Source organism: Gallinula chloropus, assembly GCF_964237585.1.
Source record: "Gallinula chloropus genome assembly, chromosome: 3".
NCBI lineage: Eukaryota > Metazoa > Chordata > Aves > Gruiformes > Rallidae > Gallinula > Gallinula chloropus.
In genome coordinates, this window is record NC_140087.1 from 55,198,166 (window position 1) to 55,213,813 (window position 15,648).

At 53.1% G+C, this 15,648-nt stretch overlaps 1 protein-coding gene across 1 annotated transcript; it reads left to right on the forward strand.

Annotated features, from left to right (window-relative positions):
- Positions 1–1,533: 1,533 nt before the first annotated feature.
- FOSL2 (FOS like 2, AP-1 transcription factor subunit) lies at positions 1,534–13,951 on the forward strand (the record flags this gene model as incomplete). The annotated part of the gene is made up of 4 exons (XM_084261691.1): positions 1,534–1,749; positions 7,945–8,199; positions 11,863–11,970; positions 13,442–13,951. The coding sequence occupies exons 1-4, from the start codon at positions 1,651–1,653 to the stop codon at positions 13,949–13,951; spliced, it is 972 nt and encodes a 323-aa protein (XP_084117817.1). The 5' UTR covers positions 1,534–1,650.
- Positions 13,952–15,648: the final 1,697 nt, after the last annotated feature.

Below are 15,648 nucleotides of genomic sequence, written 5' to 3' on the forward strand. Positions count from 1 at the left end.
ATACTAATAATACTACAAAATATAAATATTAATACTAATAATACTACAAAAATATAAACATAAATACTAGCAATACTACAAGAGTATAAATATGAACACTAAATATAAATACTGATACTACTACATACATGCTGGAAGTAAATACTAAAAAGAAATAATAAATAACGTATATAAGGAAAATAAATAATAAAAAGATAAATAAAAGTAAAAGAAAAATAAACCGCATATAAATTAGGGGAAAAAAATAGGTTAAGACTGCCGTAAACACTATCCAAGTCTAACGCTTGGTGTTGGATGCCGTGAGGAACCGGACCAAGCTCTGGGATGCTGCTGACGCCACCCACCTCCCTGCAGGGAGGAGAGCTGTCTCTCCACCCCGTGTATCCAACACCCCCCCCACACACACACCCGGGCCAGCCGGTCCTTGGGGTGAGATCTGCGCCCCGCTCCCCAAAAGCCAACCACTCCCCCCCCCCCCCCCCCCATCCCCACCGCTACCATATCCCCGAGAGGTGCGCCTGCCCCTTTAAATCCCGGCGGCGAAGCTAGGGAATCCCTCTCGCAGCGCGTCATCCGCGGTAAGGAAACCCGCGCTCGCGTCGTGCGACGCAAATGACCATTTTTGGCAACGTGCGACAACGGACGGGACCAAGTAGGGCGGAGGGGGGGAGAAGAGGAGGGATCTGACGGGAACCCGCCGCCGCGCCGACCCCGCCGCGCCGGTCGAACGGCCGGACCCGCGCTTAGCGCGGGTCCGGCCGTTCGACCGGCGCGGCGGGGGCGGCGCGGCGGGGGCGGCCGCTGTTCCCCGCTCGCCTTCCCGCCTCCCCCCCGTGGCGGCTGCAGGTGGGAGGCTCCGCTCTGGCAAGGTGGGGCCGGTGCGCCGGGGGTTTGACGTGTGCGAGTGCACATGGTGCGGCGGCGGGCGGATAATAAGCGAGTGGGGCCGGAGCGATGCCATTGCTCTGAGTCACCCGCGGGTGCGCGGAGCTCTTACTCGCTTGGTACCGAGGGGGAAACGCGGGGCGTAAAAGACCCGCTTGAGTCACCCCCCGCGCCGGGAAAAGGGGCGGCCGGTGGGGTGGAGGGAGGAGGAGGAGGGGGGGAACGAGAGAGAGAGGCGGAGGAGGAGGAGGACAGCCGCTCCGCCTTGCAGCCCCCGGGGCCGGGGCTGCTCCGCCGGCGGGGCGAGTCTCGCCGGGCAGCGCGGAGAGAGGACATCGGCGCACACGCTGCCCGCAACTGCTAGTGCCTGTCTGCGCGCACGGCTCCGCTCCCGCGGCGCTGCCGAGCCCTCCCGTCCCGTCGGCGCTTCGCTGCCGCCTGAGCCTCTTTTATTATTATTATTATTATTATTATTGTCGCTATTATTTTATTTTTCCCTTTTTTTCCCCCTCTGTATTTTTTCTCCTCCCCTGTTCTGTTTTTACCTTTTTTTACCCTCCTCCCTCCAAAGCTTTTTTTTTTTCTTTTTTCTTTTTTTGGTGTTTTTTTTTTCCCTCCCCTCTTTCCGCGGCGAGCGTTGGGAGGCGAAAGGCAAGAGAGAGCCGAAGAGGTCGGGAGGGAGAAGGGGGCGGGGAGACGGCGAGGGAGCGGCGGCTGTCGGTACGGGAAGGCGGGGACGCGGCTCCCCCGGCCCGACCTCGGACCATGTACCAGGACTACCCCGGGAACTTCGACACCTCCTCCAGAGGCAGCAGCGGCTCCCCGGGACATCCCGAGACCTACTCCAGCGGCGCAGCCCAGCAGGTAGGGTCGGGCGCTGCCGTTCTTCCCCCAGTCCCTTCGGGGGCTGCTGCGAGCGCTCCCGGCACGGGAGTTCACCGCCACGCCCGGGGAGCGGCGCTTACTCCGCGGTTGGAGGCGCGGGCGCCCGGCGGAGAGGCGCCGGCCGCGGGGGCGCGGACGGTGCCGGGGTGCGGGCTGCCAGCAGCCGCCGTCCCGTCGCTCCCGGCGGGGCGGCCGCCGCTTTTCTTCCCTCCCTCTTTGCTTCCCTCCCTGTCCGCTCCGCAGCGAGTGCCGCGACCCTTTCCGGGCGGGACGCTGAACGGAGTTTCCTCTCTCGTGGGGGCCGGGGGTGCCCACCCGCGGCCGGGGCTGTCGTGGGAGGCAGCGGCCTGGCCCGAGCGGGGACGTGCGGGCAAGGAGCGCCCGGCGGGCTGCCTCCGCCGCCCCGAACCCAGGTAAAGCGCGGGTGTCGGTGAGGAGACCCCGCCTGCTGCTCGGGGACCCGCCGCGGCGGCGGGCCAGGGCCAGCTCGGAAATCCGAAGGGCTCCTGCGGGCAACTTGTCTCCGAGGCCGGTAAGGCGAACACACGGGCGCACCGGACTCTTCCTCCTTCCTGCTTTTGTTCTCGTCGGGAGCTCTTTCCGTGCCCCCCCACGGTTCACCCGGCTCTTCCCGGGCACTGTCCCGGGCTCGCTCGCCCCAGCCCGGGCGCCCGCCCTGGGACGCGGGGAGGTGCCGCCGGAGTTACTTTCGAGGCGCCCGTTGCAGCCGCCGCCAGCCAGGCAGAGAGCGCCTTGAGCTGCGCTGTCGCTTTTCCGAGCGCCTGAAGTGCCCCCCCCCCACCCCTCCCGCCAGCTTCTCGCACGCATTTCCCCCCTCTCCCCGCAACCCAGCGCCACCAAGTTTGGCTCCGTGGCGGTGACGCTGCTGTTGCCCCTCTGTCTGGCGAGACCCGAAGGCCGGCGGCGGTGCCGCTCTGCTCCGCCCGGCCGCTCCTTCTCCTGCCGGGGCGCTCCCCGCGCCGGCCGGCCCTGCTCCCCCCGCAAGCTCCCGCTGCCGGCCGGCGCTTGAAGAATGGGAGATATTTCCTGTGGAAGCGGCGTGAACTCACGGGTGGTTTGAGGGTGCTTTTTGGGTTTGGTGGGTCTTTCCGCCCCACACACACCTAAGAAAACACCTCGGAATGCCTTATATGCCTTACATCGACTAAATCCACCGCTTCTGGGGAAGGCATTACACAATCGCACCAGTTATACAAACCTGGGTTATTTCATAACTTGTTTACATCAGCTGGCCCAGCCTCACTCTTTTTTTTTTTTGCCTTTTCAGAGTTGGTCTTCCTTTCCCCCCCCCCCCCCCCCACCCTCCGCGCTTTCCTCACGATATTACTTCTTGTGCGGCTTGTAGGAGCGAACCGGCGGTACGAGCGCATCGCTGCCACCGCAGCGAGAAGGCAGAGGATCGCTTGAAAGAGGGGGGGAAAAAAAACCCAAACCAAAACGGGGAGGGGAGGGAAAGTCTCGTCTAAAACTTTGCCAACCGTACCAGCCCGTGACATTCCTCACATTAAAGAAGTTTTACCAGAAATGACTCGCCGCCGCTCCCAGCCCTCTCCAAACGCATCTCGCTGGTGCCCTCTGCGGGCTGCGGACCGAGCCTTCCAGGGACTGGAGCTCAGCTCCGGCTCTTAATTCCCTCGTTTACAGTAAATGCCGGGACAAGGTGGAGGAGCGGGAAGGGGGGTGGGGGGATGGCTGAGAATCTGAAAACGCCCGTCAAGCAGCAAACCCTTCTCTCTGCCTTTCCTCTTGTGATTCAGCAGCTGCGCCGCATTCAAGCGCTTGCTGCAGGAGGTGGCGAAACTCGGGTGCCGCTTAATTTTGAGCTCTTCTTGAGGTTTGGCCCATAACTGGGTTTTCCCCTTTTTATTTTCTGGGGCTACACGTCCTCCCCGGGCAGCTGGTGTGCGCGGCTGGTCCAGTTTCTAGGGTTACTATCTCAAACGGGGCTTTGAGCAGGATGCCGGCTTAGCGAGAACATAAATGTTTTCTTTAAGAAGCAGGGAGATTTCTCAAGGCCTCGCGCTTCATCTTTCCCTTGATCCTTACAGATGTTGTAGATTAAGATCAAATGTAAGCGTTGCCTTTACCCTAGCAGCCGGGTTGTTCGGCTGATTCTGGTCTACAGAGACCTGCAGAGAGTTTTTATCGCTGAAAAAAAAATAAGCATTGTAGAAATTTCTTCTCCAGTGCTGTGTGTTTTGTTTTATTATTTAATTTTTCCCCCCCTTCCCAAAGATGCATTGGTCACATGTTTAAGTGGAAACTGCGTCTCTGAGCCAAAACTTTGATGCTTTTTAATTATTTTTCCCATACAACGCAGTACTGGAACATTTTTCTTTCAAGTTGCGTGTCATGCTATTTTCCTAATCGCTGACTTGCCATGTGGTAAACATAGACTTTAATGGGAAGAGATTGTGTACTCTTTCAGACCAGTTGACTTTCCCCTCAGATATCCCGGCACTGTGTCTTTGTCTCAAAGTCCCAAAGGAGACAAAGACACAGTGCTGGGATATCTGATGGGGAAAGTCTCCTCAGATGGACTTTTGAGGAGATGCACAATATGGAAGAGCCATCAGGGGCCTTGTACTTATTGTAGGGTACACCCCGTACACCCTGTATTTGATGGCTGGGTAGCTGTTAAACCTCTCGGGGTGGCTTTCTTGGTGGCTTCACTGTTGCATTTTTTTTTTCTTTCTTTTTTTTTCTTTTCCGTGGTTGTGGTACCTTTTTCTAGACCGGCTTCTGGTGCCGCTCAGCGCTTGCAGTTACACATGTAAGTGAAAGTCTGGAGGGGAGAAGAGACGCAGCAGGGTGCGGTTATAGAAACCCCGCGCTGAGATGCAGAAGGGAGCCACGGAGCCAGAGCCTAAAATGTTCCTGTGCTCCTAAGTTGTGACCTGCTAATGTAGCCTGTCCCTGCCCAGGGCAGGACTCACTGGCATCTCCCTCAACTACGGTTCGGGGAGGGGGGGGGGAGGCTCCTCTCCAACCCCATATTTTTAAGGCAGAGCAGGCACTGACCTCAGTTCTTCACACTCTTAATAACAGGACTCTTTCTGTTTGTTGCCTAAGTGCTTTCTTGTTGTTGGGGGTTTTTTTTGTTTTCTTTCTTTAATGATACCTTCTGTCTACGTGCTGCTTGGGTCAGGAGGAGAGCGGTGGCTTCGTGGTTGAGCTCGTGCTGCGTGTGTAGCCCTGCAATCTGGCTATCGCCAAATCTCTTCTGTAGCAGTGTGAATTCCTCGTAGATAAGGAGAACCGAGAGCTGGCAGAGTTGCTTGCAGGAGCCTCTCCCGGGTTAGGAGAAGAGAGCTGTGGGTGTTCTGGGTGAGGAAATGGCAGGAGGGGGTCTGGAAAGAGGAGAAGTGGGGAGGTGGGTGAGCGTGAGCCGTGCTGCTGCGGAGATCGAAGCTCTCTAAGGGGAGAGCCAAGTTTGGGCGTCGGTTTGGGGAAAGGCCTGGAGCTCCAAGGGGAGAAGGTTGGTGCCCAAAGGGACTGCGCAGGGGAGGTGGCAGGGAATTTGGGACCTGCCACTGAAACCAGCCGTGTCCCAGGGGTCAGAGCTGATGGCTGCCGTGGGGTGGGAGGGGAGCTGGCAGCAGCGTTTTGACACAGCAAAGCTAATCCAGTGCAGTGTCCTAGCAGGGAAAGCGAGGTGTGTGGGGAGAGCCTGACTGGTCGGGAAGCAACCCTTGTAAAACGCAGCAGTAGCCTGAGCACCCCATACCTGCAGGGTCAGCCTGTCACAGCAGCATGTCCCTTAATTTTCCATCTGGGAAAAATACCGCCTTTAGGAAATACAGAATACAAGTTTAGGGTGTTTTTTTTAAGCTATTTTGAAGGATTAGAAAGGAAGCTGGTGATAGAGGTGGAAGCGTGTCACAGGCAGGGACTGCAGTTTGGCTGGTCTCTTTCCCTGGGTCTGCAGGCAGACACCCTGGAGCTGCTGAGGGATGTGGCTGGACAGAGCAGCTCCCCTTTGCTGTCCAGGAGGCCTCTGCTACTGTTAGAGAAGGGCCCTAAGCTGAAGGCGAGAGTGGCTGCAAGTGGGGTAGTCACTTTATTGGTAACTTGGAGCTGGATCTTTGTGTCAGACTCTTGTATTTTACATGGCTGATTTGGTGGTGGGTCTGACTCTCCAGACCTCTGATGGGAATTTTTAGCAGGGTATTGGAAGCTGAAGTAAGTGGCACCGCTGCAAAGGTCACTTCCTTTGGAATGCAGTGTCTTTGCATAGCAAAGCACCAAAAAAATTCTGGTGTCCCTGCAAAGAAGACAGGGGTCTTTCTTCTCTGCTTTTTGGCTACAGGAGGGATGGTGGCGCAGGCAGGTGAGGGTCAAGGTAGAAGCCACTTGTGGAGCTTGAAGTAGAACTTGCATCCCCTGAGCACCTGTGGTTTAATTAGTCTTGACCTTCCTCCCTTCTGCAAGGATAAGATCCTTTTATTAAGGTGTTACAGTTGTGGAGGCACCGAGGTGCACATCCCTGCCTGTGTCACGCGGCCACAACCTACACTGGGCAGAGTGAAGAAGGGGATTTGTGCCCATAAACTCCTCTGTAGCGTTGACAGCTTGCGGCTCTGTCCCTCTGTAGTTAATTGGGAGCAGCCACACAGGCGGTGCACACGCTGAAATGCAGGGTGCTGCTGAGGCTGCGCTGGGCTCGAGCTCCGGGTGAATCTCTGAGGTTCTGGTGGGGCCTTTGCCAAGGTCTTGGTGCCAGTGTCATCCTGCCTGTGTAATTCCCCCACCCACTTCACTTGATTCACTCCTTCCTTCTCTTGTCCTTTCTTGCTAGATTTTTGAGCTGTCCGAAGCTCTAAGTCGGCATTTGCCAGTATTCAGACTGGATCTTCTGGTCTCCCCATGTTGGCAACTGGACTTCTTATGGCTAATATAAGCCTGAAATGCTGCAGCTATCAGAATGTGAAATACTATTTGCAGTAGCCTTGGTTTAACAAAGCACTTAACGTGCTTGACTAGGCACACCCTGAGAAGGAAATCTGTGTTGAAGTGCTGTCCCTTATCTGGGACGCTTACCTGAGCTGAGGTCAGGCTGATGCAAGGGCTTTCGCTTCTCTGGGAAACTACTTTGTTGACCCAAAAATGCGTGTCTTACACGAGATCATTTCACAGCTTACAAATCGGTGGCACTGACAGCTGCTGGTCCTACGAGCCCTGTCCCTTGCACAGCGATTGCTGGAGCAGGACATGTCTGTCTGTAAAACCGAGCCTAACCATTGAAAGCCTCCTGAAGGAGCTCAGCGTAGACAAAAGCATTCTTTCTCCCCTGCTTCCCCCTCCGGGGACAAGCGATTGTTTTCCTTGCAGTTTAGTGCCAGCATATTATCCAGATGGATTTACCTCTGTCTGAAACAAGGTGTACATGTATTTTGGAGGAGATCATTACCTGCTGCCTTGGTTTTTACTGCTGCCTTGTTTTGTCTAGACAGTGCAGAGAGCTGCAGGGAACGTGTCCGATCTGAATCCTAATACCTATTTTATAGGCTGCTATTAAAATACATATCCTCGCACGTAACCATCCCGGGGCCGGTTGTTTGCGCTCTTGTGTGTGTGTGAGGAGCACAGAACCACTGAACGAGAAGCAGGTCTCTGCGCTCTCTGTACCAAACCCTGCATGGACCCAACCCAAATTTCAGGGGAATCCTTTGGTAGAAGGTGGCTTTGCTCTGTTTGTGAACAGCAATTCGGAACTGAAGTTTCTCTTCCTTTTCTTTGGACTGGCAGGGAAGTGTTTCTCTAGAAACTCCTTAATTCCCCTTTCGTTCCACGCCAGAAGGACCAGTGGGCACAGGCAGGAGTCTGCGGCTACGGGGAGGCAGCCCAGGAGGGGAGGCTGGCACAGGGGATGCTGGGGAGGTGTGTGGTGGGGGATGAGGAAGGGGCCTGGGAGAGGGCAGGGCTGCTCCAAAGAAGTGCGTGAGCCCAGCACCTTTCTGGGGAAGCTGCAGCAGGCAGGGTAGCCTGGGATGCTACAGAAGCACCATCAGCCAGTGCCTTTGCTTTGGGTGCTGCTCTGATCCTCACTGGTTCTGGCCCTGAGGGGTCTACCTGGTTTCGGAGTAACCACTTACGTTCTGCTTTCGTTGATGGTTTCTTCTTTTCTCTTTTCTCCCTTGCCTTTCCTCCTAGAAATTTCGAGTAGATATGCCAGGATCGGGCAGTGCTTTTATCCCTACGATCAACGCCATCACAACTAGCCAAGACCTGCAGTGGATGGTCCAGCCCACCGTCATCACCTCCATGTCAAGCCCATACTCTCGCTCGCACCCCTACAGCCACCCGCTGCCCTCACTGTCTTCAGTGGCTGGGCACACGGCCCTTCAGCGACCTGGTGTGATCAAAACCATCGGGACCACAGTGGGACGGAGACGGAGAGATGAGCAGGTAACCATGCTGGGGAGAGCAGCTCGGGGCGCCTCAGGAACGGGCCTACAGTGACTTGCCTCTCTCTGCCCTGTCGTGGGACCTCCTAGCCCCAGGGGGAGGGCATTGAGGTCCATCCTTTGTGCTGTACAGGTGCTGGGGTTTCTCAGGGTGGTGTACGGTGTAAGTTAGTGGGTCATTTTTATTGATGCTTCCTCATCGAATGGTGAAACTTACCCAGTCTCCATCAAATGCTTCGTACCCCTGGACCACACATTGTGGCTCTCATTCAAAGGCAGGTGAAACTCTGAAGTTGGGTTTCAGTTTGAGTGTGTCTGCCACTCCAGGCAGAAAGAAACCCCTGAGCAAGCAGAGGAGCTCCTTTACAAATCTGATATCCAAATTACATCAGTTGGTGTCTTATATCTGCTCTGTGGCAGCTCATGTGGCTCCAGTCTTGCTTTTCTGTGACACCACCAGTACCAGACAGCATTGTGCAGCAAGGAACAGCTTCCCTAGTGCACCTCCACTGTTAGTAGCAAGACCCTTCTGGATGTCTGGCATCTAAATCCACCTTCCTACTACAAACATGCAGTCGCTCAATCTCATTACACCAGTGAGGCAGGGATCCCATAAGCAGAGGTTTTCCTGCTCCCAACCCAGTGGCACTTTCATACCTGGGATGGGGTGGCTGCCCTGTGCTCAGCTTCCTGATGGGATTGTCGAGCTAAGACCTCAAATCCTGTGCTGGGCCAGTTTGGTAGACTAGATGCCGACACCTCATCTTCTGGAAATCCTTTCAGGCCTGTCAATATATTTTTCTTAGCAAGAAATAGTCTTTATTTCTTAAAAAAAAAAAAAAAAATTAAACATTTTTAAAAATCTGAACAGTCTGGATCTCCCTGAGTTGTTCCCAAGCAGCAGTTGTGCGGGTCACTGCAGAGCAGCGTAACAAGATGCACTGCGCACCCTCAGTACGTGAGCACACGCTATTGCATGAGGTCTGTTTCTAATAAGACTCACCAGCCCTACTTTTATGTCCACGTCATCTGTTTTGATTCACAGTCCTGATTATGTGATGTGGAGTCGCTGTCTGGTTTAGACTTAAGAGGTAGGGAAGGAGTTAAAGTCACTTGTCTGGTGTGAGCTGCACCTCTGTGCAGGGAGCCGGTATGGGTGCACTGAGGACCCGTTTTGGGGAGGAAGGATGGGGCAGCTGCTGTGGTTCGGGTAGATGCCAGCCCTTTCCACCAGCTGGAGCTACCTCCCAGTTCCTTCGTGCAGGGCTGGTGTCCAAAGCCAGGGAAGCTCTCACGAGAACTGGGGGAATAATTAGCAACAACTAATTTGTTTGACAAATGCTGCCTCTGTGTTCACAAATTGGCCGTGAAGAGATCACCATATTCTCCGCTTTATTTGTTGTTCAGAGTTATTTGCTGAAGGATGCCTGCCAAGCAATTCCTGGCCTGTGGCTTGTTTGCAAGCCGTTCATTGTGGGTCATTCAAAGCCAAGTCCTTTTGATTAGACACGTGCTAAGGCAGTACCCGGGCGCTTTAGTGGCTCTTTGGCTCAGGTTTCCGCTGTTGGTGCTTTGAGCACTGCATCGGAGTGCCTTTTTGGAAAACATTGTGTAACTCTTTATGAAAAGAGCCTGTTTTGATGAACGCTTCTGCCAGCGAATGCACGTATTGGGCTTGGACAAGCTACAGATAACGCGTACAGCAGGGGCACGAAGAGTGCCAAATCCAACCGCTTTCAAACAAATCCAGCAACCGCTGACAGCATATTCCTGTTTAGACCTGGTATAATGCTAAGCACGTCCAGATTAGGGGCTACAGCCCCGTCTGTGAGACTTCTGCAAAGCATAGCCTTCTGAGACAGATAATTTTAAAATTACCAAAGGCCCTGGGAGAAGCTATTTCAGTCCCAATGTATTTCAATGAGGCTTGTGCTTCTGAAGCTTGAAAGAGCTCTTGAAAACTGTGTGCAGAGGCCCCAAGTCAGTACAGAATCCGTGTGCGTGCTTAAGGCTTTGCTGAACTGCAGATACTTGTGTGCAAATACATTTCTTTCCTGAACGTGTGCAGGCTGGAAGGTGAGCAGGCAGTGCTGTAGTGGGGAGACTGGTGCCTGCAGGAGCTCCTTACTGGGGGAAGTTATAACAAAGCCCTGCTGGCTGCTGCCTGGGGTGGGGTTGGAGGTACCCCCACTCTGAGATGGGGCACTGTGATCTGCCCATAGAAAAGTTTTCAGGGCTAAAATCTGTGTCCTGAAGTCCTAGAAATGCTTGTGCTGCTCAGTGTGCATCTGGGGGCTCCTGCTGCATGCAGGTGAAATCGCAGGTATGGACCAGATCCTGGAGGAAAAACACCAACCAACCAGCACCGACAAAAACCCCACAATAAAACCTGAACCAGAAGCAAGCAAGGGGAATGCCCACAGGCTGAAGTAACCTCCCCGAAACTGCAGATATCGAAATTAAGGAAATAAAGCAAACCAAAACAAACCAGTATGAGGTTAGAGCAAAGCTTACACTAAAAAGATAGTAAAAGGATGTATATTGCAAATATACATACCATTTACAATTTTGACAGCTTCTGAAGACAGTAAAACTCAAAGCTTTCAATAAAAGGTGGGGTTTTTCCCCCATTCTCTGCTGGCACTGCATGAGAGCTGACATGTGCTTTGCAGGGTGCTTGTTTCACTTTTGTTTGCTGTCAGCCAGTTAAAGCCCCCACAGCGCACACCAGCCCTGTGAATCCACTGTGTGGGGCAGAGGGCTGCTCGGCAGCCGAGTGTGGGCCGTGAATCCCCACAGCTCTTTTTATTTTCAGTTGCACCAGCTCCTGCATGCCGTATGCCACAGCAGTGACCCATGCCATTGCCAGCCCTGTTCACAGGCCGCTGTACTGGCTCCCCGGCCTTGGCAGTGGTGACAGCCTACCTGCTGCTGCCGGGATTTGTAAGAGCCCCAAAAAGCTAGGCCTGGCTTGACCAGAAATTGTGAGCTCCTGCTCGCTTCCTCCAGTTTTGCAAGAGTGTTGCTGGATGGTTTTCTATGGAATTGCTCCTGATTGACATCGGTGAGGATGTAAGCTGGCCTCAGGAAGCCCTTGATATCGCTGGGGCCTTGCCTGCTGATGCAAGAAGCACAGCGTCTTATCTCACTGAGTACTTGAAAATCTGAGGTCAGATTTTTGGGTGGTATAAATCATTGTTGCTTCACGGATTCATGGGAGTTCTGCTGTTTTCCCTGTCTCCCCGCCACCCCATCCCCAATCTTCAAGCTAACAACTATTTTTTTGTGTGGGAAGCAGAAGATCTTTTCTTTCCTGAAAGAGGCACTTACAACATCGTGCTCTGGTTTTGCTTAACGTACCACCCAAGTTGTGAAACAATCAGAGCATCTTTTATCTGTTTGGCCTTGGTGCAGATGCACTGTCCTCTTACACAATCTTCCCCCCCATTTCCCCGCTTCATCTTCTCCTCACCCTTCTGCTAAGACCCGGTGCAGGCAGAGATACTGTGCACTTTCATCTTCTGCTGACATCAGTGAAGAGGGGGAGTGCTCAGCATCCTGCTGGATCAGGCCTTCTTCCTTTGCGTTGCTGTTAAAATCTCACGAACTTCAAGGAATGCCTTGCTCAGATCTGATTGTGGGTTTTCTTGGCACTTGCCCACAGCTGTCGCCTGAGGAAGAAGAGAAGCGAAGGATCCGGAGAGAGAGGAACAAGCTGGCAGCTGCTAAGTGTCGTAACAGGCGTCGAGAGCTAACAGAGAAACTCCAGGCGGTATGTGCTCTGCATACATTTCTCCTTCCTTGTCACCCGCCCTTTGGACCAGCTCGCAAGGCATTGCTCTCCCTCCGCTAGCATGTTTGAGGAAGATGCTGCAGAACACATGCTGCCTTTGCCTTCCAAGGCTTCCTGGTGGCGTTCTTCCTGCATTGATGGTGATGAGAGCTCGGCCCAGAGCTCAGGAGCCTAAATTCTCCTTGCTGACTGTCCAAAATGTCTGAGGAGCTCTCTTCCCTTATAGTCACCCAACTAGAGTCTCCTTCTGTAAGTGGAAATAAAGATGCTGTGTGCCTTAAAGGAGGCAGGCTTTAAGGACAAAAAGCACTGAAGATGGTAAAATCATCTGAAAGCAGTGAAAAGGGAGGCAGATGTTATGCATACCTACCAAAGCTACAGCCTTTAGGCTAACCTTTCTTTGGTGGGGGTGACTGATTTCCCCGCACAAAGGAAGCAGTGGTCTGGTGCCACCAGGGAAATAACTAGTTAAGCTGAAGAAAGTAGGGATGAGTGTCAGAACCATGGCAGGGGGGGTAAGGGACAGGTGGAAGAGGAGACAAGGATGGGTTACATTGAAAGGGGCTGGAGGGAAGGCTCCAGAATTTCTAGTCAGGAACCAGCCAGGGGCTGGTTGTATTCAGTGATCTTAGTAACAAAGGCAGCAGCAGCAGTGAAAGCACACCGGTGAAATGTGCTGCTGACTCAAATTTGGGAGGTATTCTCAGCGTAGGGGAGGCAGGGCATCCTATAGGAAGAATTTAAGGATTGTCATGACTAAAGTAATAGAAGTGAGAGGAGTGTGAAGTGAGAGGTCATATCCTGAAGGACTGAGGGTGAGTTCTGTGACATGGTGAGCTCCTCACACAGGAAGGTACTAATCGCTCATGGATTGACTATGAGCCATCAGTGTGATGTGACCATGGGAAAGGTAAATGTATTAATCCTAGGATGCGTCAAGGGATAATCCAGTGGAAATGAAAGGGTTGGTCCTTTGTGCAAGTGTCAGACCTCATCTGGAATATGCACTACAGAAGGAAAATGGAACCAGTTTAGAGATTGCTGTATGCTACCTCCGTCCAAGAAGGGAAAAGAGCACGGCTTACCCAACACAAAAAATGATGGGAGGAGATCTGAGTCCTCTCTGCTAAGGTGTCTGTCAGGTGCACACAGTAAGGGAGAAGAATTATTTAAATCACAGGCAAAGACAGTGTGGTAGAAGCTGGCCATGAGAAAATTAAGGTGAGCTCATGTAAAGACTGCTTATAAAGCACAGATTGGTGAAGCTTGGGAATAGCCTATTGGCATGAAATACAGGATGCTCAGCTGGCAATGACCTGGTGCCTGCTTGGCTGATGAAGAGTCTGGAGTGTATCTGCCATACCAGGTGGGAACTGGACTTGATGGCCATGTCCAGGTGAGGAGCAGTGCCAGAGCCTCTGATACTTACTTGTTCCCTTTTTGTCTGCAGGAAACTGAAGTGCTGGAGGAGGAGAAGTCAGTGCTGCAAAAGGAGATTGCTGAGCTCCAGAAGGAGAAGGAGAAGCTGGAGTTTATGCTGGTGGCTCACAGCCCTGTGTGCAAAATCAGCCCTGAGGAACGTCGGAGCCCACCATCTAGCAGCCTCCAGAGCGTTCGGACTGGAGCGAGTGGAGCAGTGGTGGTGAAGCAGGAGCCTGTGGAAGAAGAGATCCCATCTTCCTCTCTGGTCCTTGACAAATCCCAGAGGTCTGTCATTAAGCCCATCAGCATTGCTGGAGGTTTTTATGGGGAGGAGGCACTCAACACTCCCATCGTGGTGACCTCAACACCAGCCATCACTCCAGGCTCCTCCAACTTGGTGTTCACCTACCCCAATGTGTTGGATCAGGAGTCTCCTCTCTCCCCATCCGAGTCCTGCTCCAAAGCTCACCGGAGGAGCAGCAGCAGCGGTGACCAGTCCTCGGATTCCTTGAACTCTCCCACCTTGCTGGCGTTGTAATCCCCTTGCGGCCCCCCATTTTGCCAGTGTGTTACATCCCCCCCAGCACCATGGGGGGAGACCCCCTCCATGGGATTAGAGACAGGCACAGGATCGTTCAAGCACAAGGGCAGCAAGAACAAGGATGGGAAAGCCCTGCAGCTCCAGGAAGGAGAGTGAGGACCAAAGCCAGCTCCTTGGAGGCAGGAAACGGCAAGGGTGGGACTGACGCGCCAGGACTGTTTGGAGAGGGTGACGTCCCCTCTGGAGACTGCTTCATGGCCGTAGTGGACTTAGGGAGCACTCCTGGCCAGGACTGAAGGCGAGCTGCAGGCAGTTGCTAGTCGTCCCTTTCCTTTGTGAATTGATCTGATCGGTTGTGCTCTGTGCTTAGATCATTCTGGTTAGTTGAACTTACAACTTCTTTCTTTCCCTCTCTCTCACTCTGTGCTTACCATTTCCAATGTTGTCGATCCCACGACATTTCATCCAGTTGCTCTGAACTCTAAAGGCTTGTTAGGACCTTTCCTCTTGGGACAGGCTGTGGGAAATGTAGGGTTGCCTAGGCAGGAGGGGGATGGCTGGGAGGTCCAGTAGAGGGGGGACTAAGAGGAGCCCGAGGGCTCAACAGTAAGGGCAGAGCTTGTAACTCTGGCCTAGGGCACAAGAGACAGCAGGAGGCTCACATGGAAACCTTTGTTTTTAAAAATGTAGATCATTTTTCCCCTTGGGCTTTTCAAAAAAACAAGTTAGCATCTCAGGGCCAAAGCAGCATCAGAAAAGCTGCTGGGCTGGCACTTACCAGTGTCTTTGGCAGGGTTTTACCCCAGTTTGTGGATATCAAATCTGCTGCTTGTTGTTTACTTTTCCTGGGCTGCTCACTGTCTAGGGAACGTTGCATCTTCTTCCCCATCAGGGCTCCTGATTCAGAGGCCGATTTCTTCCTGTTAGTAAATCCTCCCTTCCCCCTGGCCGTATGCAGAACATGCTACCGAAAAAGAGGTGGCATCAGGTGCCTATAAATATAGGATGGAGACTGGCAGCGGGTAAGAGGGTGAAACTTGGCTATACTCTTGATGACTTTTTCATTGTTGGGAAACAAAGCAGCACACATCCACCAGTTGATACTAGGGGATGTTGTTTGCTCAGATATTCCCAGTTTCCAAGGTTGGGGGAACAGCAGTGGTCCAACCTTCAGCACAGGCCACGAGGTGCTCCTGACCAGGCAGTAATGGAACAGTTGAAATAATGACCTGTTTGAACCAGCACAGGGCTGCTGATAACCTCTGGTTATGAATGACAAATTGACAGTGGAGGAAAATTGATTACCATTATTTGCATCTTGGTGTTTGGCCTCTGCTTGTTTCCTGTTTGGCTGGTTTTGTTGGGGTTTTTTTCATTATAATTGATCTGGTTTTGTTGGGGTCAATTGGCCTGAAGACAAAAAGAAAACCCCCAGTCAACCAGAAACACGAAGAACACATCAGAGGGCTCTTCCCCTAGCCAGGGTCCTTGTCTTCTCCAACCTGTGGGCTTGGCTGCTGCTATTAAGTGCTCACAGAGGGCACAAGCTCTCCAGCACAAATGTTCACTACTGAAAATGGTAATGTGTTTAACCTGTTCCCGCTTGGAGCCAAGCTCAATTCCTGTTGATGTCAAGGCACTGACAAACCATGACCATGTGCACACTAGGATTGCCCAGCTTGCCAGCTAAGTCA